General features: G+C 36.6%; 2 protein-coding genes across 3 annotated transcripts in view; one reads left to right on the top strand and one right to left on the bottom strand.

Moving 5' to 3' along the window:
- ENKUR (enkurin, TRPC channel interacting protein) overlaps positions 1 to 9,649 on the bottom strand; it is a 24,021-nt gene extending 14,372 nt beyond the window's left edge. Inside the window, exons 1-2 of the mRNA XM_026478924.3 lie at positions 8,870 to 9,649; positions 1,487 to 1,632 (exon numbers count right to left, since the gene is read on the bottom strand). Of these exons, the coding sequence (XP_026334709.1) occupies positions 1,487 to 1,632; positions 8,870 to 8,946 (223 nt within the window). The 5' untranslated portion in view covers positions 8,947 to 9,649. The remainder of the gene's footprint in view (positions 1 to 1,486; positions 1,633 to 8,869) is intronic.
- THNSL1 (threonine synthase like 1) lies at positions 9,442 to 23,581 on the top strand. Of its 2 annotated transcripts, none has more exons than XM_044392207.3 (3): positions 9,442 to 9,545; positions 15,439 to 15,595; positions 16,833 to 23,581. In XM_044392207.3, exon 3 carries the CDS (start codon positions 16,881 to 16,883, stop codon positions 19,110 to 19,112), a length of 2,232 nt encoding a protein of 743 aa, XP_044248142.1. In that variant the 5' UTR covers positions 9,442 to 9,545; positions 15,439 to 15,595; positions 16,833 to 16,880; the 3' UTR covers positions 19,113 to 23,581. The 2 variants fall into 2 exon arrangements, with proteins under 2 accessions (XP_044248142.1, XP_026334706.1); XM_026478921.4 differs by lacking the exon at positions 9,442 to 9,545 and adding an exon at positions 9,642 to 9,821.

Below are 23,581 nucleotides of genomic sequence, written 5' to 3'. Positions count from 1 at the left end.
ATCGTTCAGTGTGTCTAGCAAATTACTCTCTTCAAAACTATTGTGTTCAAAATGACAGAATATTCGAAAAGAGACTGGAAGCGGCCTTGCTCTACATTACCTTTAACTCATTGGATTGAACTCTTGCAACACCCCCACCTTCTTGATTATTCACGAGGCTAATATAATTTTGTGTTTGTTTTGTCCTGTTATAAGGGGAGAGAGAGACTTCATCTCTTTTTCCTTATTTGATATTTAGGATTTATATGTTTGGTAGTTGTGTTATATAATGTGCTTAACTCCAGAGAGGATACATGAGAACCTAAATAATATCATTGAAATAAACTGATTCCATTTTAAGATTTTCCAGTGCTCTCAAGTGGTTGTGGGTCACAAAGTACCAAGACTCCCCTTGAGAAATATACAAAAGAGACTTTTGAAAGACATGAATTTATGCAAAAATGTTGTATTTTTAGAGTTGCTTTTTCCATCTTTCCTGATAATATCCTCATCCTTTGTCATGCCATTATGGGTTATGAAAGGGGATTGTGGGATATAAAATATTGCCAAAGGGAGAAGTAGTTTCACTTTTGTCAAAAGGTACAGCCTAGCTGGGCTTGAGATGTTGCATTATTTCCTTGATGCCAGGCAACAGAAAAAGGCTAACTGTAAAAGAGAGAGACTAATTTCCCTGTCCTCTCTATCATCCTAAAACATCAGGAAAGACACACCCAGGATAGGAAGAAGCTGCTTCCATGCATACATACCCGTCTGTTTTCCAGGTGGCCTTTTTCCTAATAGCTATATACTCTAGGACCATGATTAATTACATAATTTGCAAAGCCTACTACAAGATGACGACGTGGAGCTCCTTGATCAAAAATTAAGAATTTCAAGAGAGCAAAGCAGAGCATTAAGCCAAACTTCTAAGCACACGGCCCTGTGTGACTACACACAGGCCCAAGAAGTTGGCTTTGTCTCCCACTCATTCATGAAGCCTCCTCCATGACACCTGACTCATTTACTGTCTTAATGGTCTTAGAGATCTGGGACAGTTAAAGCCCATGCCTGATAGTTGCTTCAACTGGTATAACAGTTGTGAGTCTCATCTCTTACAGAAAAGACCAGATAGTGTTTAGAAGCCACACAATCTTCTCACTGGGGTTTCGAACTCTTCTTGTAATTGTTATTTGTTACTGAGATCATCTGGCTAGGGACCAAAATGGTGAGGCATGTGGGGCTGGAGGTGGGGCTTTACTGGCTAGTCCACGATGTAGGTCAGATGCTTGTACCATCACAGGGAAAGTCGATTTTGGGGACAACTTAGTATTCTCCACCTTCTTGTTCCACTACATTCTCTACTACTACTTTCTCCTAGAACTTCAGATTCTGTTAAATATGAGGTAAACTTCTCACCTGTGAACATTCGATATTCATTGACTGTAAGATAATTCTAGTTAATTGATCTGTTAGCCCTTTTACTATTAAATAGAGTGATAAAACCTACTGGGTGGTAGAGGTTTTTCCTTTGAATGTTTCTTCAGGAAATCCTTTGGAGAAGGTACTTCAACTTTTGGTGGTCCCATAGTCTTCATTGCAGTTTTATGTTTTTGCATGTTATCTTTTACAGATGTCTTAAAAATGGATATGTACCTAAAATTAAAAAAAAAAAAGTTGTAGCATTTGTATTTCCAGTAAAAGTGATTTCAAGTTTAAGAAAAGATATACACTTTAAATATATATAAGTCTATATTCATTCAGAGACAGACATAAAGTGTGATTATCTGAGCCCTGTCTATCAAGCACCCTTGATGGAAGCTTTGCCCTCAGAGAGAGGCTCCAGGGTCAAGTTTATAGTATTTCCTTGTTAACTTGTGAACATGTGTAGCATCGACAGGGATGTCACCTCTCCCATTCCTGATATTGGTGAATTGTGTCCTTGTTCTCTCTGCTGATCTGTCTAGCTAGGCATTTATTTCATTGATCTTGTCATTGTGTTTCTCTAATGTTCACATGTTTTCCATTTCAGTGATTTCCACACTTATCTTTATTATTTCCCCTTATTCTGGTTTAATTTGCCCTTCTCGATTGAGTTTCTTAGGGTGCATCTTTAGGTATTTGACTTTAAACTTAATAGTTTCCTATTAGAAGTATTTAAAACTGTAGAATTCCTCTAAGCCTGCTTATAGCTGCATCCCACGAATCTTGATATGCTTGTGTCGTCCTTTTCATTCAGCTTACAATACTTTCTTAATTCTTTTCCGTTATTTTCTTTGACTTAAGAGTTTCCTTAGATGTGCTTTGTTTGGTTTCCAAATATTTGGGGATTTTCCAGATGTCTTTCTGATTTCTAATTAATTTCTACTATGGCTAAAGTATATATTTTGTACAATTTCAATCCTCTTAAACTTTCTGACACTTGTATTATGGCACAAAGTAGAGTCTAACCTGGTAAATGTTCTATATACAGTCAAAAAGAAAATGTACTTGGCTGTTGCTGGCCGGAATGTTCTATAAATATCACTCAGGTCACACGGGTAGTATTTTCAAGTGGTCTACTAATTATGGAAAAATGTTGAAATCTCTGACTACAATTGTGGATTTGTTCGTTTCTTCTTTTAGTTCTATCAATTGTTGCTTTCTGTATTTTGAAATTCTGATCATAGGTCATAACATTTAAAATTACCAGATCGTCTTGAAGCGACTACTTCATCATTATGAAGTAAAGTTCTTTATTCCTTTTGAAACTCTGTACTCTAAAATCTGCTCTATCTCGTATTAACAAAACCACCTCAGGACTCCTTTGATCTGTGGCAACACAGTGTTATTCCATTCTTTGACTTTTTACTTATTTTGTGACTATTTGTTAAAGGGTTGGTTTTTTTTTTTTTTATGGAGGGCACAGAAATTTAACTCTTTCTAATCTCTTTTATTTGTTTAGACCATTAATACCTGATGTAATTTTAAAAATACATTTGTGTTTAAATTTTCCATCGCGCTATTTGTTTTCTACATACACCTTTGTTCATTCTTCCTCTTTTTGTTTCACCTTAGTTTTTATTTTTGTTTGACTTTATTTTGTGGATATTCTAAAGTTTACAATATACATGTTTAACTTACCAGAGCCTACCTTCAAGTAACATTATACCATGTCACACACAGTATAAGAACTGTACAAAAGAATATTTCCATTTACTCCTCCTCCCACCTTTGTCCCAGTGTTTAATATATTTTACTTCAATGTGTTATAAAACCCATAATTCATTGTGATTAATCCCCTGTAAAAAGCTAACTATATTTTAATTAAATTTAAAGAGAAAAATAATTTCTAATATTTATCGTATATTTACCATTTCCAGTGTTCTTTATTTCATTATGTAAATCCAAATTTCCAACTTATACCCTTTCTTGTGCATTAAGGACTTTGTAACTTCTGGCTTCTATTGTTTCTGATGAGATATTTGCTATCTTTCTTCTTGTGTATTCGATGTTTCTTTTTCCTTTGGCTGCTTTTAAGATTTTTCTCTTTATTTCTGGTTTTAAGAAATTTGATTGTAATATCCCTTGGTATGGTCTTCTTCTTCTCCTCCTCCTTCTTCTTTTTCTTCTTTCTGCTTAGGGCTCATTGTGATTCTTGGATTTGTGGATTTGGAAATTTCATTAACTATGTCAAAATTTTGGTCATTATTCAAGTATGTTTTCTATTTACCCATCTCTCTCCTCTCCTTCTGCAATTCTAATTATACTTATGTTAGGCTGCTTGATGTCGTCTACAACTCACTGATTCACTTTTTTCCTTTTCGGTTTTTTCCTTTCATTTTGTATTGTTCTATTACTTTGTCTTCAAATTCAACAGTATTTTCTTCAGTGTTTTAGCTACTGTTAATCCCATCCAGTAGACCATTTTCATTCTAGAAGTGGTATCCTTTATGTCTAGAAGTTAGAATTTGGTTTTGTTTTTTGTTTTTTTGTTTTGTTTTGTTTTGTTTTTGTTTGGTCTTTTTTTTTTAGTCCTTCCATTTCTCTTTGTATCTTGCTCATGTTTTCCTCTACCTTTTTGAATACATAGAGAATATTTAAAATAATTTTAATGCTCTTGTCTACTAATTCTCTCATTGATGTCATTTCTTTGTCTGTTTGTATTGACTGATTTTTCTTTTGGTTATGGATTATATTTCTGGGTCCAGAAAAGCTTTAAGTCTAGCTCTAATTTGGCCCCACTACTGAGGCAGGCAATATACTTTTGAGTGGACTACTCAATGCCCTGTGCCCCAGGAGGTGTTTCCACTCTGGCTGGTGGGAATTCAAACTTTATCCGGCTCTACTATCTTCTGTTGGTTATGTTTCTGGCCTCTGTAGGTTCATTGCATACATGTAATGTCAACCAAAGATTTCAGAAAAATCTTGCATATTTCTATAGCACACACACTCCCTCTCTTTTTCTCTCTCTCCGGTTCTTTCCTCTCTGGTACTCCGTGTCTCTGTGCTATGAACTCTACATGCCTTGAACTCCCCAGGCTCTGAACTCTGTCCCATTTAACTCAAGGAACTGCTGGGTTTTGTTTAAATTCCTCTTCTCTGGACTTTGGCCTGGAAACTCTCTAGGAAGAATGGTGGGGCAATTGTGAGGCTTGTTTCTCTTCTCCTAGGGATGACTGCTCTGTGCTGCTTGTTGTCCATTGTCTGAAAACCATTGATGTACACTTTTCCCCCCTATTGTTTTAGTTGTTTAAGGTGAGAGACGAAATTCCATCCTTGATTGGACACAGAAGTTTAGCTATACCACTTTTAACAACTTGTACTCTCTTCTTACACAATCTGGATAAATTTCTTTGGAGCAACACTGAATTGCTTCTTGCTTTTTGGGGACTTCCTCAATCTTGAATTCAATAGCTAAGGATTAATTATGGTCTAAACTGAATGAGCTCATTAGATACCTTCAGAAAATAATGTTCAATCCAAACTTGTGCCTTAAATTTCATACGCAGGTTGGAACTGGCAGATATTATCTCTTGATTAATGAAATAACTTTCCTTGTGGTAAGAAAAGAGTATGTATACTCTCACCTCTTTTTAATTTTCAATCTTGTGATTCAATACATTATTTTGTGAGCTGAAAATACGTTTTGTTACATGAAACAATACGTTTTATTCTATTTGAATAATTTTTTGCTTTTCCAAATTACAAAAATAGAAAACAATGATGAAACTAATATAATGGTATATGCCAGTTACATCTCAATTTTAAAAAATGAATAAAAATCTAGTTTTCCTCAACCCATTTTCCAAATAAATTCAGTTTTCTATATTTCTATTTATGTATGAAATATAACTTGCTTTTTAAAACTTAATACAATGTGATCTCTTTCCATGTTAGTACATGTAAAGTTTACTTTCTTTTCTTTACAAGAGATGAAAAGAAGTGTTATTATTATGGAAGTCTGCAGAGACTGGACAGCCAAATTAAAAATCTGAATAACAATTTCTAACACTAGGTACAAAATTCTGAGACCATATATTGGAACAATGGGAATTTTAACATAAAATTTCACTATACTAAAAACAAAGGCTTTGGAATATTTTTGACATTCTTTGAATAGAAGTTCATTTGAAAGGACTACTGCTTTCCCCAATTGAATTATTGGCTACAAATTGTCTGAATCTCAGGAGAAAATGATCCTGTCATCTAAGATTTCACAATAGTCAAGATTGCTTAGCAAAGTTAGATACATAGCTAGACTTTAAACGAAGAGATGTTACAAAGCCTCAGAAAATACAGATTTAACAGTATGGAAATTGGAAAAAAATGAAAGATAGTCCAAGAAGAATGAGGAGCTCTGCAAATGAAATTCCGACTACATGTCACAGTTAACATCAATGAAAACCAGAAAGCCTAAAAACAGCCAACTAGTGGGTGCTTACACATTAAATACTTCCATTTTTAAAAAAGTATGCACCCAGAAACTCCACAATGGTGAGCCTGAGGTCAATTTTGGAGCGCATCTAAAAACTTATAGAGAAGCAATGATTAAACAAGCCATTTGGAGTTTCAGTTCACTGAAATGAACATCATTTTTAAAAAAAGATTATTTGACTCATAAATCAGGCAAATACCTTAGACGTAATATACATCTTATGTTGGCAAAGCCTCTTATCCTTGCTGATAAGGTAAAGAAATATGAATTGATTAATGGATGCATATGGATGACTGACTGAACCCTCAAAATCTGTGTTGGTGTCAGCCTAAAAAGATGTGTCTAGTAGCCTACTAAAGAAGTAGCCTACTAAAGTGCAAAGTACTTGCCCTGTTCGATGACAGGTGGAGATATAAAAGACATACTTACTAGATTTGCAAAAGACACAAAGCTGGGAGGGATGGTTGAGAGAGTATATGAAAGAGTCAAAGTTCAAAACTATCTCCACAGATAACAATGAGTTTAGATCAAAAACAGTTACATTAATTATAAGATGGTAGAGACCAACCTTAGTCATAGTTCATGTGGAAATTTCAATGTGAGGCAATGGCAGGGAAATGAATGTCAAAATGCTAATGAGTGTATTAATAAAAGTATTGCACTGCAAGGAAAGAGATATGGTACCATGGGCTGTTCAGTACATACCTAGAATATTACCTTAAACAAAAAAGAAAGACAGAATGATTGGAGACATTAAGTAACTGGAGCCATCAGTAGAAGGGTGACAAATTTGGTGAACATCTTGGAAACTATCTCAAGCATCATGAGCAACTGAAATTTTGAAAATGGATTCATGGCTTCTCATTGACTTTAACACCATTACATCTTGAGTCCCAGCTCATTAAGTTCAACTGCAAGAGGATGCCCTTCACCCCACTTTTGTTACATATATCCATTTTCTGAGTTCTCAGTTATCTGCATCTCTCATTAGGGTTTCCAATAATATATGGTTTTATTGTTAGTCAACATGTTCATGTTTATACTGTAGTGTCCCAAGGAGACTGTAACCTCTGAGATGTGGGAGATCACAATGCAGTTAAGTTGTTGAGGAATCCACTTCTTTGTGAAAGCTGGACATTTTTTGCTAATCTTGCAAAGAGCTGCAGTGAGCTTTCCTGAAGCTGGATTTGTAACTCAGTAATGCAAATAAGTCTTGTAGGTTAATACATTTCTTTCTTATTATTAATTCTTCCCATTAGTAAGGGGATTGGGTCAGGACAAGTAAACGTTAGTGTGGTGAGAGGAATGTGTTATCATGCTCTGTTTTTATATATCGGTGGTTTGCTTGCCTGACACATTTTCACATTAAAACCTTCTCAGGGTTGTTGCAAACAGCATAGGTTGTTGTGGATAGTCTCACTCTAACAGAGAGAGTTCTTTGGCACATTTGGATGCCTTCTATTCCCTTCACCAGGAGTTCCTTTTCCCTACTTAGTCCTTCAGAGTCAACCAAGGAGTTTGTGCTGTCACTTCCAACATTTCCCAAGAGCATTCTCCAAGGGCAACGTTATACACATAACAGGGGCTCATTTATTGCTTGCCAAATGAATAAAGATTGTTCCTAGGAAATTTCGTGAAAAAATTACTTAGAGGCAGTAAAGGTGCATCTTTTTTAATTACCAGTGAACAAAACACCTATCTCATAAAATACCTTAACGTTCAAATTCAGTTCTCTATAGAAAATACAATCTACCGGTGGTTACAGAAAGGAGGAGCTTCATCTAATACAACATACAGGAATTTGTGACCAAAAATTCATTCAGCAGTAGTTAATTTGAATCCTTTTCCCAAACTCTGAAACTCCATCACATTTTACTTTACATTCCTCTTTCCAGTTTCAACTAGATTTTGAGAAGCTAATAGAATATAATATAGGTACTGCTCTTGTTAAAACTAGATACTCAGGCTTAAAATGGAAGGATTTGCCCACTTGTTGATGCTATGCACCTAAGTGATTACTGAAAGGAAACGTAAAGATTATCTGAATCATTTAGTTTGTTTTACACATCATAAAACAAATGAAAATTTATTAATGATTCCCAAACCAATTAGTTACAGAGCCTACTTTTTAGCCTAGTGCTTTTTCAATGTGGTTTTGACTTGCATCAGCAAAAGAAGGTAAAAACCAGCAAATATTTTGAGTACTAGGAGGAATAAAATTTTCTGCACTAGTCACCTTCTTTTCTCCCCATAGATTTACATAAGTTCTAAATTCCTACAGAGGATAGTAAATGAGATATTTACTTTGGGGTTAACTTTTTGAAATGTGGGGAACTTAAGGGCTCCTAATACCTTGTAAATATTTTAACTCAATTACATACTTTTGGGCCACCACCCATCTACTCTTCCTTCTATCCAACTATCAGATCCAGAGAAGACCTTAGAAGCTAATCTATTCTGTTTTACCAATCAAAAAACTGAGCTTCAGAATCAAACAAGAATTTATATTTGACAATAATCTCAGAAATAAATAACTACTCTCCCTTTAGAGAGGGATCAGTAGTGTAGTCAGAAATAAAACAATGAACTCCTGAAACCAAATACCAAGTATCCTAACACAGGATAATATAAATGATTTTTTCTTCTCAACAGCAACAAGAAATTTCACGCTATTTTGTATACCACATCATGTATGAACAATTAAATAAATTACGAAACAATTACATACTGTATTAACAGGCAGCTAACATAATAAAACGGCCCTCTCACAGCACTGGATGGCCCTCTCTGTGAATTGTGAGATGCGAAATACCTAGATTTGCAGCCACTTCCTTAGGCTGAAATCCAAGGCTACTTCAGTGAGACAAAAATATATGTTCTTTCTTTCTCAACGTCATACGATGCTCAGTTAACCCTAAATGGCAATAATTTTTCCCTCTTCTTGTTTCAAGTGATAATCTTTGCTTACCCACATACCTAGGAGGCTGGGGAGGCTCCTTCCAGTCAATAGGTATGAGGTTATAAATGCTCTCAGAAAAGCAAGTTGTATCCATGGCCACCAAAATGACTCCTTAAAAATATTCAGCTTTTTTTCTCACTATACCAACATCTGTCTTTTTCTTCACTGTTTCTCCTTTCCTACTCTTGTCTTCTCAGAGAACTACGGTTTCTCTCTTTCACCTAATTCCCCTTTGACCTCTTCTTAACAGTCCTCTTGGGAAGAAAATAAAATTACCCTTCTAATTCTCTTGGGGTTGCTTAGCGTTGTTGACGGCGTGGTTGCCTTGGAAACAGTTGCTAGGCTACGGGGAAGTGGAAGGCAGCACGGTCAACTAGGTTTCCCCCTGCAGTTTTTCTGCTTGAGTTCAATATGGAAACCACTGTTTATATGTGCCTTTGGGAATAATGAGTTGAATGGCATCCCCTTAAAAATATTGCTCGTTTCTGTCTCTGCGTATCTGGAGAGAAAGATATACTCTACCAGAGACAGTACGGAAGCGCAGTTGGTACGCAGCCGTCACACAATAAGGCTCTTGTGCGCAGGCGCCAATACCGGCGGGGGCGGGGCGAGTCGTTGAGGCCGCGCTGGCGCCGGGCCTCTGGGGAGAGCTGGACCCGGTGGGGAGGAGCCTGAGGAGCAGGAAGGATTCAGGTAGGTGGAGCGGGTACCGAGGGTCACGTGCCCGATGTGCGTTCCTCGGGGCGTGGGTGTGGCGGCGGGCGCGCAGGCCTTCACTGACGCAGGCGCAGAGACAGCAGCACGGGGCTGGGGGCGGGTCAGGCGTAGCGAAGGCCTGGGGCCTGGGCTGTGGGCGAGCCCGGTGAGCCCCAGAGGTGTGGTACTACGTCCTGAGGCGGCACTGGCGGCTCCTGGACGCTCCTCCCCATTTTCTTTCCTTTCTCCCGTCTTCCCAGTGTGATTTTCTTGGTGAGTGATTTGAGGAGAAAGAAAGGGAAACGGAAGAAACCGGTCCGTTCCCATTGCATGCCTTCCGCACCTCGTTCCTTCCCCTGTCCGCTACTCCGTTGTAATCTCAACTCTGCGCTCATTTTCCCCGCTGCTTCTGCCTGGGGCTGCATGGAGCTCGCTGCGCGGCCCTGCTCGCCACCTGTGGGAGTGCGCGCCCACACGCGTCGCGCGGTCCTCCCCATCCACCTGTCGCGTAGTGATCCTCCCGTCGACCCGACCTCCCTCCTCCCCCGGTTCTCTGCTCTCAGCCTTGTGTACCTCCTGGTCGGGCCCCTCCTCTTAGGTCTTTATCCACAGGCGTGTGGACTTGATGTTTGTTAAATAAGCAGCCTAACCTAGGAGAAGCCTCTTAAATGGGCCCCTGAATTTTTGTCAATTTTTATGGTGTCCCATTTTGAAAATGTCTTCTCGGGAGCGGTTTTGTTCTGTTTTCAACCGTCTGCACTAACATAAACCTATTTATGCGCGTATGGCTGCTGAAAGAAATTCATGCAGAAGCCTTTGCCATCTGGAGTCTCTAAAAGACGTTTTGGCAATATCTGGGAAAGAAGATAGTTGGTCTGAACGAACCTTACAGATGCCACTGCCCAAAGGGAATAGAGATGGTTTAAGATAAAAAACCAACACCAGTTTTGGTCATCTCACTGCCAGTGTGATCGGTGGAGAGAGAAAAACAGCATGATGGCTTCGTTAACCTTTTAGTTCCTGCTTAAAAGTCTGTGCAGAATGTGTGGGTACTTATAGGTTGGGGCTCTTAGCGAATTTGATTAGATAAGAATAAATTTAGTTTTTTCTTATCTAGTTGATCAGATTTTCATTTTTTATCCCAGGCGTTGAGCATTTTATTTCAGATGAGTGGCACGTTGGAGATGATGGTCCTGTTCTTCACATCAGACCTTCTACTTTTCAAAACTTTTTTTTTTTTTTGGTATATACCACTTTGTCGTTTTCCTTTCCCCTTTGACTATTTTATGTTTTGGGTTTGGAGGGCTATTTTGTTTGTTTGTGTGTGTGTGTGTGTGTGTGTGTGTGTGTGTTTTCTCTTTATACATGCTAAGATTTGAACTAAGGACTGGTAATGATGATACCATTAACCAAGTGGATAGTCATTGGCCAAAGCTTATACATTTTCTAATGAAGAAGAAACACTTTGGGATGCTTCATATTAATCAGTTCCTAAAAAAGCCAGTAAGGGCAAAGCATGATTTCTCCAATTAGTAAGTACCAACCAACCTTAACTAGTCTTGACTTTCTGGTGTTACTGAATACAGTAATTTCAGGGGTGTCAGTATATTTATTGTGGTTTTAAAAATACCAATTCATGATCTCCTCACTGTAGTATATTTCATTTACAGTCATGATGAAGTTGTTAAATCATTTAGAAAGGAACTTTTTCCTTAGATACTTGATCTATAATTCTGCTTGCCTTTTGAAAGCATGTTTACAAAGACTATAGTTCTCATTTTTATAATTCCCTCAGAATGGCAGTACTGTTCAAAAAATGTCTATGTCCAGTACGCCTACGGGGAATTAGTATTGGTATACTGACAGGTCATAAGCTTTTTCTGTAAAGGGCTAGATAATAAATACTTTAGGCCTTTGCAGGCCAAATGGTTTTGGTCAAAACTGCTCAACTCTACTGTTGTCGCTCAAGAGCAGCCAAAGACAATACAAAACAGATGAACAAATAAATAAGCAAAGTTGTGTTCCCATGAAACTTAATTTACAAAAGGGTGGTTATAATTTTACACAGATTTGGCCTGTGGGTTATAGTTTGCACAGACCCCTGCTGTAAATGGTTGTATGTACAAGTTAGAGTTTTTTGCTAAAGATTAATTCTAATTTACTTAGATGAACAAAATGAGCTTAGGTAGGAATATAGAAAAAGACAACTAGGAGGAAAATTAACTCTGTATAAGAGATATTCTTTATAATAATATATTTCTAAGTTATAAAATTAAAAAGGGTACTTAAAAAGTCTTTTGAATTAAATACTCATATCATTAGGAGGATATCTAACAGTTAAAGGCTAGCAACAGGAAAGGCTTAATCAGCTTTGGTACTAAGACAGGGGCAAAGACGAGTGATTAACTTGTAAATTCTACTTGATTGTAAGATCCCTTGGGTACAAGATGACTGGAGTGTGTGGTCCTTCCACCCTCTCCACCTTGCTATTTGCAGGGAAGTAATAGCTGACTGACCAAAAGGCGTGTTGAGAGGATTTTGGTCAATAGTCCAGAGTAGCACAACTTCACCTCACCCTGGTTAGTTTATGTCCTAGGAAATTTGCATTTTTTATTATGTATTGGAAAACAATTTATTGCTCTAAAAATACAGTCATTTTTAAGAATTAAAAAAAAATAGTCTTCATAAGATGAAGGACTAGATTTAGTCATTCTGAGAAATTTAGATTGTATTAATATAGGGTGACAAGCATAATCGTGGCATAAATATTTTCAGAAGTTCACTGAACCACAGCCAGTTCTCAAGAAATAATTTTTAAAGTGCTATGACTTCTGTTTTATTTTGGAATAGTATGTAACAAATATTTTAAAAGGGTGACAAATGCTAAATCATCCTGACTAAATAGGATTTGGATAATTTCCCAGAGGAACTGGAAACTAGGTGATTCTATAATGGAATTGAAAAAACTCTTCTGGACCATTTTGGGAGTAAAAATTGATAGTAGGTATGGTTTTAGTTGATTAGCAATCATATAGTGGTGTCCTTAGGAAAGCATCACTGTAAATAGGTTGCTGAAAATTAATATGAATTTCTGGTTTAAAAATGTAAGTTTATTAGCATTCATAGGAAATAATTTAAAAGTGATTTTAGAAAGTGATTTCTGTACTTTTTTTCTTGAATTCATTATTCAGTTTTGATCAGCTTGCCACAGTAAAATTGTTAAATTTTGTGTCGAGATCAAAGAGTACTTGAATTATATTGTACATGTGGACATTCTGTTTATGTTTTTTGAAGTTCTTGCTGTGACACTGACAGCCTTTTCATTTGTCTGTTTGAATGACAAGTGTCTATTATGTCTAAAAAGTATCCAGTGGAGTTAGTGGATCAAAAAACCCCACTCTAGGTGATCAGCAGGAAAACCTATTTAAAAAGTATTCACGTATGATGGAGTTGGGTAGATCTTCCACCCTCTGAGGAGTTAGACTAAAATGTTTTCATGAAGAACTTGGCTCTACAAAAAAATATTTAAGAACATTGATACAGTAAAACTTGAGTACTTTATGGCCAAGAGATTTGGTCTTTAAGTACTACTTTGTTTTCTGCCTCCCGTGATTGACTTCCATTTAATTTGAAAAAGTTTTGTCCTTTGGCTGAAGAAAAACTGCCTGTTCGTGACCACTAGACTGAAATACCTATAAAGTATAAATAAATGCAAGAGCTTAATAACATGGCTTTGAATCGTAAAGGAAAATGATACACAGGTGATCCTCACTTCTCACAGGTTCCATATTTGTGAATTCTACTCACTAAAATTTTTTTATAAGCCCAAATTAATACTTGCAGAACTTGTGCATTCATTCATGGGCACACGCACAGTGGTGGAAAATTTGAGTCTCCTGATGTGCGTGCTCCAAGCTGTGGTCAAGCAAGACGATGCTCTGCCTTGCTGTTTCAGCTCAAATGCCGTAAACCAGTGTCCTCTCGCCACTCTAGTTAATGCCACACTTTTCACATTTTTGTGCCTCTAGTTGGTGATTTTGCTGCTTAAAATGCCCCCTAGATTGCTGACATGCTGCCTAGTGTTCCTAAGGTATTAAGGGTATAATGTGCCTTACAGATAAAACGTGTGTTAGATAAACTTCATTCAGGCATAAGTTAGAGTGCTGTTGGCTGTTCAGTGATAATGAGTCAGCTACGTATATATATGTGTATAAATTATATGTTAAAAATATAAGAAATATATAAAATGACTTTAAACCCAAACACATAAAACAAGCCTATGTATTGATCAATTGGCAAAAATGTGACTTGAGGGTCACAGAAACCTAACCCTGTATTTCCCTAGGAGCAATGGGAATACGCACTGTTCACTAATTCAGTACTCGTGATGACTTTATAGAACATAATACCATGAATAATGAGAATTGAGTTTATTACCTCTGAAGTAAAGACTTAGTTTCCAGATGAAAGTTATATGCTGTGGATATTATTCTATCTTGTCTTTTGGTTTGCTTACAATGGATGTTGAAACCCTAAAATTAATTTGTGGCTAAATGTTACAAAATAAAATTAGTATGTTACTTAAAATAGAATTTATCTTCTTTATTTTTCTTTAAAAATGATAATATTTGTTACCTGTTATAGCCCTTTAACAACTGCCTTTTGCTATTTTCAGGAAGATTTTTATTGTGAAATAATATACTAAATTCAATTAAACTGTCATAATTTTCTGGTTTTAATTCATATAAAATAAAGGAAAACAGGTTAAAAAAATAAGGCGACCAACGCATAATGTTTGTGTTACGGTCTTCTACTTTTAATGGTAAGCATTGTAGCAACCAACACAAAGTGAAAAAGATCAGTTAAAAGATTGAATGTCCAGAAAAACCAACCAGCTACTCAGGTAATACAATTACTGTTAATCCAGACATCAGAAAGTTACTCATCAGGAGCTGAAAAAGAACACACACTCCTGAATAACAGGTGAATCGGGTGGTTTTAGAAAGTGTTCCCCCTCCTCCAAGGAAACTAGCTGGTGTTAAAGTACTATACTAGAATGCAGTTTGGTAAAAAGACATTTGCCAATATGGTTCAAGTGTATACTTCTCTGACCCTTGGTTTATGGCAGGGAAGGAATTACACTGTGCATAGCAAAACAGTTCTTGATTCATGTAAGTACCCATATTTTCTCTGAAGCCTTATAAACTAACCAAACCATAAAAAAAAGAATACACCTAGCCTTGAGTCTAGATACTCTGATTCAATTTATATGTTTTTGGTTCATTGTCGTGGAGTGACAATAATATTCCTATATCTATGACAATATTCTTATATGCCAGCCTATGATATGTGTTTTGAATTTATTGTAAACTCAATTAAATAGCCAAGGTGTACCTGTGTGTAGCAGACACCTTATTTGCACTTTTTACAGTAGGTATTATTACATACAAATCATGTAGTGATTCAGATGGATAAAACAACCTACAAGAGTAATTCAAACATTCATTTCATAGCTTTAGTCCACTGATTTAAATTTTTCTCCCATTACTGAACATCCAGTTAAGTAATTAAAATTTCGGGTGTCATTGTGAGAGATTTTATATTTGTTCTTATTTGGTTTTATTGCTGTCCTTCATATTGCTTGGTGGAAGAAATTCCTTCAGTACTGTTTAATGAAATTTCTTTTCCATTATAAGACACAGATGTTGGGGGAAAAAAAAGTATCTTAATCTTTTAATAATAGATTTGGGGAAACATGAAAAGGGTCAATTCGTTCTTTTTTGTGTACTTTAAATTTTTTCAGGTGGATATTTTAATAACAGACCAGTCTGTGTGGAATTTTATAACATTGTACGCAGTGATGATTAACTTGAAAATTTTTCTGTTATAGACTCCGTTTTTTGCAAAGATTGACTTTGCCTCAGCATCAACAAACCCTTCATCTGAGATTGGTTCCTGTATGTCATATGGTTTACAAGTCAGCACATACAAGCTGAAAAGCCAAATAAGGAAATATATTCCTTCTCTTGACAGTTCTAATTTAACTTGTAAGTTAAATTCGGTGTTAGTTTTAAAATGGTTTAAATGTTTAATTACAGAACACAGTAGCACAGATAATCAGAGTAGTAAAGGATTGAAAGTTTTCAGAACGTATTTGAACATGCCATCTGATATTTAATATGGCTTAGTTGCAGAACATGTGAACAGCCCCACTACATGTCTGAGGACTTCCTTTAGTCAATATGAATGAACACTGCAGCAGTTACTAAATTGCATGTTACGTGTGACTAAGAATTTGACTTGTCTGGCATACATTTGTGTTTTAATGCTGAGTATATTTCCAAAGACAGGGATTTGAGCAATATGGGGAATAGCAGAGCTTCTTTGGATGCCAGAATAATTATTTCCTCTCATCATTGGAAACGTTCCTGAGTTTTTGTTTTTTTGGGTTTTGATTTTTTTTGCTATCACTGTAGAGTCTGGAATTTGAGTGAAGTTGTCTCCACTGATAATGTTTAGAGGACAGAAACAAAAGTGACAGTTTCATGCTGTTAAGGTTATAGATATCCAGTACTCAGTAGCCTTTGACTGTGCTGTTAATTATCAGTTTTTCTTAACTATTTACATAATTTATACCTTTCATTTTAACTTTTTTAAAAAGTTAAAAAGTAAGGGTGATTCTTTACAGCACACATACAAAAGGCACATAAGAAAGAAAATCCCATATCTCTGCCCTATAGTTTGGAAAGTTATTTAAGCATTTTGTAAGCAAATATTCTACTTTGCTGTTGTGAATTTTATGAGAAATTTATGAGTAGCAAGATAGTCTGTCAGCATGTTCGTATAACTGAAGTTAGAAATTAAATATAAAGAATGTTCAGCTTTTATGAATTACAAGTAAATAGCATTCCAAATAATCCTTGTTTATATAGGTTGTAAGCCAAGAAACAATTTTCATTACAGGAAAAGAAATACTAATCTGATTTAGTATGTTTTTTTTAAAAAAAGCTTCTATGATATGGCATTTTCCGAATAAAGCGTTGCTTGTAGTTTCAAATTTTTAAAGTTTTGATTATCCAGTCTTGAGATTAAAAACATTATTAAAGGGATAAGATGTTATATATGAGAATTTGGGTTTGAATACTTCAAAAAATGTCCCATACATTTGAAAGATTTCTAAACAGTTTATGTACCGTGGACATGGTTATTTTCAGTCCCACTTGGGATTTTAAGTTTGCTGAAATTAGTAACCAAATGTCTTTTTTGTTTTTATGTTTTGAAAAGGGCTAAAGCCAGTTTTTAGGTTGACTTGGGCAGAAAAGTGAAAAGAAAATGCTCCACTTTAACCGATGTCCGCATCTGAAACAAATAGCCCAGAAATGTTTTTCTAGTATACATGTTAGAACGGATAAACATGTGCAGCTGTTTCTTTCAAGAACCTTTGCACTTGCAGAATTCAGGAAGTCGTGGCGCTCAACCCACTCTCTTGTTGGAGACAAAAATATTATCCTGATGGGACTGCCTGGTGCTGGGAAAACAACAGTAGGCAGAATAATAGGTCAGAAACTAGGTTGTTGTGTCATAGATGTGGATGATGATATCCTTGAAAAAACCTGGAATATGAGTGTGTCTGAAAAATTACAGGATGTTGGTAATGAGCAATTTTTAGAAGAGGAAGGAAAAGCCGTGTTAAACTTCTCTGCATCTGGAAGTGTGATTTCCCTTACGGGGTCCAATCCCATGCATGACGCTAGCATGTGGCATCTGAAGAAAAATGGAATAATTGTATACCTGGATGTACCTCTACTAGATATAGTCAGCCGCTTAAAACTAATGAAAATCGATAGGATCGTCGGTCAGGATGCTGGAACGTCTATGAAAGACTTACTTAAGTTTAGAAGACAGTATTACAAGAAGTGGTACGATACCCGTGTTTTCTGTGAAAGTGGGGCTTCCCCAGAGGAAGTAGCTGACAAAGTGCTCAGTGCAGTCAAACGATACCAGGATGTGGACTCAGAAACGTTCGTTTCAACGAGACACATTTGGCCTAAAGACGAGGAACGGAAGGTGTCAACAAAATTCTTTAGCGAAGCAGTGATTGAGGGGTTGGCTTCTGACGGCGGACTCTTCGTTCCTGAGAAAGAGTTTCCGAAATTAAACTGTAGGGAGTGGAAAAGCCTCGTAGGAGCAACCTACATAGAAAGGGCACAAATACTGCTGGAAAAGTGTATACATCCTGCGGATGTACCCGCTGCCAGATTGGGAGAAATGATTGAAACTGCTTATGGGGAAAACTTTGCCTGCTCAAAAATCGCCCCTGTCAGGCACCTTGCAGGCAACCAGTTCATCCTGGAGTTGTTTCACGGACCAACAGGGTCATTTAAAGATTTGTCTTTACAGCTTATGCCTCATCTTTTTGCACACTGTATTCCCCCAGGTTGCAATTATATGATACTTGTAGCTACTTCAGGAGACACGGGGAGTGCAGTCTTAAATGGTTTTGGCCGTATTAATAACAATGATAAGCAAAGAATAGCTGTGGCCACATTTTTTCCTGAGAACGGAGTAAGTGATTTTCAGAAGGCTCAGATAATTGGCAGTCAGAAAGAAAATGGATGGGCAGTGGGTGTCGAGTCAGATTTTGATTTTTGCCAGACAGCTGTAAAAGGAATTTTTAGAGATTCTGATTTTACTGGCTTTCTTATTATGGAATATGGAACAGTCTTAAGTTCAGCTAATTCCATAAACTGGGGCCGACTGCTTCCCCAAGTAGTTTATCATGCTTCTGCATATCTTGATCTTGTTAGCCAAGGATTTATTTCTTTTGGAAGCCCAGTCGATGTCTGTATTCCCACAGGAAACTTTGGTAACATTTTAGCCGCAGTGTATGCCAAAAGGATGGGAATCCCTATTCGAAAATTTATTTGCGCCTCTAATCAGAACCATGTTTTGACCGATTTTATAAAAACAGGACACTATGATCTAAGGGAAAGAAAATTAACACAAACCTTTTCACCAGCAATCGATATTCTTAAAGCTTCAAACCTGGAACGACATTTACACCTGATGGCTGATAAAGATGGAGAATTAATGACAAAATTATACAGTCAGTTAGAAGAGCAGCGTCACTTCCAGATAGAGAAGATGCTCGTTGAGAAACTTCAGCAGGATTTTGTAGCCGACTGGTGCTCCGAGGGAGAGTGTCTGGCAGCTATTCGTTCCACCTACAATACTTCAGGCTATATTCTGGATCCACACACGGCTGTTGCCAAAGCGGTCGCAGACAGAATGCAAGACAAAACTTGCCCGGTGATTGTCTCCTCTACGGCTCATTACTCCAAGTTTGCACCTGCTGTCATGCAGGCTTTAAAGATTAAAGAAATCAACCATACTTCATCAAGTCAGCTTTATTTACTGAGTTCCTACAAGGCGTTGCCTCCCCCGCATGAAGCCTTATTAGAGAGAACGAAACTGCAAGAGAAGATGGAGTACCACGTCTGTGCAGCTGATGTGAACGTCCTGAAGAGTCATGTGGAAAAACTAATACAAAATCAATTCATATAAAAACTTTTGGAGTCAAATATTTTTTTTTCCTGGCGATAAGCATGCAATAATAAATCCCAGATGTTGTCTGGAGTACAATAGCATTTTCATTTTTTGGTAAATATATCTACATGTAGATCTATTATCTCGGAATTTCAAATAGCCTGATCTCTATAACTGAATATTGCACATCTTCCTTGGAACCTTATAATCTGGAAATGACGAAGGATAGCATAGTGCATGGACCTTTGTGTTGTGCTGTGCTTTGCACTCGTGAGGGATATATCCGTTTCCAATCCCTCATCCCCACTTTTAAGTGGATCAGAATGTCTCGTAGTCAACTTGGCAATTAGAATATTTAAGCGTAGTTGTTAAGTAATACATCTGTAACAATTGCTAGTTTTCTATTGACTGGAAAGATGATCTATCATTCAAATGGCTAACCTGTATGAAGGAGTAGTAAGTTCATCTGTTAAGGTAGGGCCAGTGTTCGTACCTCTCTTCCAAGTCCCATTTTGGACTACAACCAATTAGATGTATCCTACACCATTCAACTTAGATAAGTGCTCTGTCCTTCACTTCCCTTTGGATGGTTATAGTTAGGGTTATGTATTTTAAAAATCAAGACACGTGATTTAAATCTAGGATGTAATAGTCAACATAACTACTTAGTAGTGGATATAGAAGTAAATATCTATTTCATGAGAAAAGCTTTCCAAAATTCAGAGTATTTCAATAGTCTTAAAAGTTATAAGTAGCAGTTTTTCTGTATTATTTGGAGTCCATTCCCATATAATTCGTCTGTTGTCTCTCTCTTCGATAAACATTGTCTTTTTTGGCAACTGAAGCCACACACAATTGATAACACACATATCGAGCTTTTCTTTCTTTGTAGTAGCAATTTTAACCATGATTTACGTTTGTGAGTTTACTGGATATTTTATTTCTGAATTAAAGATTGTTACTGAAAGGATCTGTAGTGTAATGGACTGCTCTCAACCACAAGATGGCATTCCTAACATAATTTGTCTTTGCAGATAATATTCTGCTTCATTTTCTAAGAGAACCACCTCCATGAAGAAGCATACTAAAAGTTGTAAAGAAAACATTTTAATAGTTTATAGAAACAATTTGTTTAAAAAAATACTAAAAACCAAACAGTTTTGTGTTAACATTGAATGTCTGGCTTGGCTTCTACAAAGTAAGTTCTAAAACCAAAAATTGAAAACCAGAAGCAGTGACAAGAAAATAATGGAGGATTCAAAGTCCAGTTATTCATGTATTCTTATTTTTTTCTTTTTCTTTTAAGAATATCTGTTTAAGTAGATGACATATTTAAAAAATAGAACAACAAACAACTAAATAAATGTTCACTGTATGAGAATGCACTCTTTTTCTGAAAGGGGGAGCAACGGTGCCCCCCAAAAACAACAGTGATTTCTGTCCTCCACTGTAGCTAGGGACACCACACAAAAAAATGAAACCGCGTACAGCACAAAAGAGTTACTGCAAGATAGTTATGAGTAAGTAAAAAATGAGTGATACAGCTAAGTGCTGTAAGGATTAAAAGGAAAAGGAAAGGATTGCCATGGAATAGTCAGAACAGGTTTCACAGAGGACGTGGAACCTGAGGTGAGTCATGGGAAAATTTGCTAGGTGAAAAGGAAGGGGCAGTATGTTCTAGACAGAGGCCAGGGAAACGCGTAAGGTGAAATGCCCAAGAGAGCACCTGCATTTATCTGGAGTCAGTTTCTCTCACTGCCCCAAGCTGTCATTTGATGCCTTCATTTCTTTTTTTTTTTTTTAAGATTTTATTTATTTATTCGACAGAGATAGAGACAGCCAGCGAGAGAGGGAACACAAGCAGGGGGAGTGGGAGAGGAAGAAGCAGGCTCATAGCGGAGGAGCCTGACGTGGGGCTCGATCCCATAACGCCAGGATCACACCCTGAGCCGAAGGCAGACGCTTAACAGCTGTGCCACCCAGGCGCCCCAATGCCTTCATTTCTTAAAGCCAGCTCTGCCCTTCCCCTCTCAGCTAGTAACCTTGTCTCATTCAAGAGAAGCCAGCCACCATATCTGAAGTACTTCCGTTTCCCATCATCGACTGTATAAATCTGTGCCCGTCATTCTAACTTTTCCTACTACCCTCTGCCCGAATGAGTCATGCTGCTGCTCCTTTCAGAGGCAAACTTTCACTGTGTGCCTCTCCTCATCAGTCATCCCTGCTGTTTCTTCAGCCTCTCCCCTCAGATGGAACCTTTCTGTCATTCAGATGCTCTCTCTCCATATCTTAAGAGCAAAACAAAATCTCTGAAAACATTCACATTTCTTCCCATCTACTCTTTCATTCCTTTAGACTCCAGATCAGTGCTCTTCAAAAAGAGTTGTCTATACAGTCACCATTTTCTTTCCTCTCATTTTCTCCAGTGTGTCAAGTGTATGTACAGGTTAAAGAGGAGTAATAAAACAATAACCCATGTACTCACCACCTTGCTCTAAGAGTAGAATGTTACATCTTTGATAGCCACACTGTCTCCTCTTTGATTACGAGCACTTCTCTCCCGCTGAGATAACCACTATCCTAAATTTTCATCATTCTTTGTTTTTATAACTTTCCATTGCTTAGTTTTGCCTCTTTTTGAATCTTATGTAAGTGGAGTCACACTGCGTGTTTTTCCATGACTTTATAGTTTGCTCAAAAACTTTAAAATCCATCCATGCAGATGAATGGAACCACAGTTCATTAAATTTGTATTACTATATATATATAATATTCCATTGTATGAATACCACAGTCTATCCATTTACCAGTTAGTGGACATCTAGACTGTCTCATGTTTATCTCTTCTTGGATGTAGTAGGTGTACTGTTTTGTAAGATTTGTGTGGAAGACTAGTGAATATGGACTTTCAAACATTTGTGCTTCTTTCCAATAACATGTAAAAATAGGTTTCATATCTCGGCATTATTAAAAACTTGTGCTTTGTCTATGAAATGAAAAATTGTTATTAAATTTCAGGCTATCATAATTTCTAGCTTTATCTTTGAGAAAGTATTTTATAATGTCATAAATACAGCAAATTTAAGATTTTTGAGAAAAAATGAGACTTTAAAATTACTTCTTAATGGAAATCATAAAATATGTTTCCATCAAAATAGATAGTAGAAGGCCTGAGATTGTTTTGTGTGAGGTTTTCTTGGATTGTAATAACAATTCCCTTTGAAAACCAATCACGGCAAATAGTTTCAATCCATTAAATAACTTACAAACCTTACATAATTCAAACCACTTAATGTTAGTTTTCTTAAAAAGGCTATTTTCATGTGAACCTCAAACCCATAAAAACATACAGGTTTTGTCCCAATCCAGGATGTTGAATAAAGTTGCATGTGAAATAGTTATTTGTGTGGGCCCTGTGTGTGCAGTCCAACCATTAAAATCATTGGTTTTATCTCTTCAAACTTAAAAAACAAATAGGCTCTTTTAAAATCAAAGTTAGCATAAGCTTCTCTGGTTCAAAAAAGTAGAGCCAAGAAGTTGCCAAGCAAAAGGGACCCGTCAGAGACAAGAAACGAAGTCAGCATAATGTCTAGCAATACTCTGATCAATTGGCAATGTTTTCATGAGAGCTCTACATCAAAAAGTTGAGTTTGCTTCCTACAGAGGGTGCATTAGTCAATTTAGCTATTTTTGTTTTAAAACTCTTTTATCTCTTTCTGAGTTCTTAATGACTTTCTTCATCTAAGTGGTGATAATGGTCCTCTGGAGTCACTGCACTGAAGTTCATGTGCAGATGCGACATTAATTAGGTTATCGTTGTAGACTATATTGAGAGTTCAGTGGCCTATGATACGCAGACTTGCTAAGGGCAGGTTAAATTTCATTCACGAATATTAGGAGAGTTTATAACTTAAACCCCCAATGAATTATTTTAAGTAAATTCTCATATTTGGTGAATGAGTCCTAAGATTAGTCAATTTAATACCCTCTCATACTAAATTTGATGGTATCCTTGCGAGGCGTTTTAAACAAATGATTTGTTACTGTTTTTCAAAATGGAAACTTTAAGATCAATATTCCAGAGTTCATGAGAAATGCCAGAAAAAGAAAATCCTCCAGGAGCCATTTTGAATAGTTAGAAGTTAATTTTTTTGACAAAAGTTATGTTCTTGGTACTCTTCATGGCACAAATACCAACACATGTTAATTTTTAATTTTATTTCAAAGTAAATTAGGCTTTTTGTATTCATGGTAACATTAAAATTTAATTTAATTATATGTGCAACAATAGGTTTTCTTTGAAGGCATGTAAAAAATATTGTTTTGGGTATACTTGATAGCATATGCCCCAGATTGGCAATTCTTGTGATCGTATGTCATTTTCCTGAAAATTCAAGGACTTCTATGTTTCAAAATAGTTTGTTTCGCGTACAGCACTCATTATCTCATGTTCTTATTGAAAATAAATAGTATTTTGGAAAAAAAAA

This window comes from Ursus arctos, unplaced genomic scaffold (genome assembly GCF_023065955.2).
Source record: "Ursus arctos isolate Adak ecotype North America unplaced genomic scaffold, UrsArc2.0 scaffold_30, whole genome shotgun sequence".
In the NCBI taxonomy this organism is placed as follows: domain Eukaryota; kingdom Metazoa; phylum Chordata; class Mammalia; order Carnivora; family Ursidae; genus Ursus; species Ursus arctos.
Note: the sequence above shows the minus strand (reverse complement) of the source record. Positions and strands in the feature narration are given on the sequence as shown.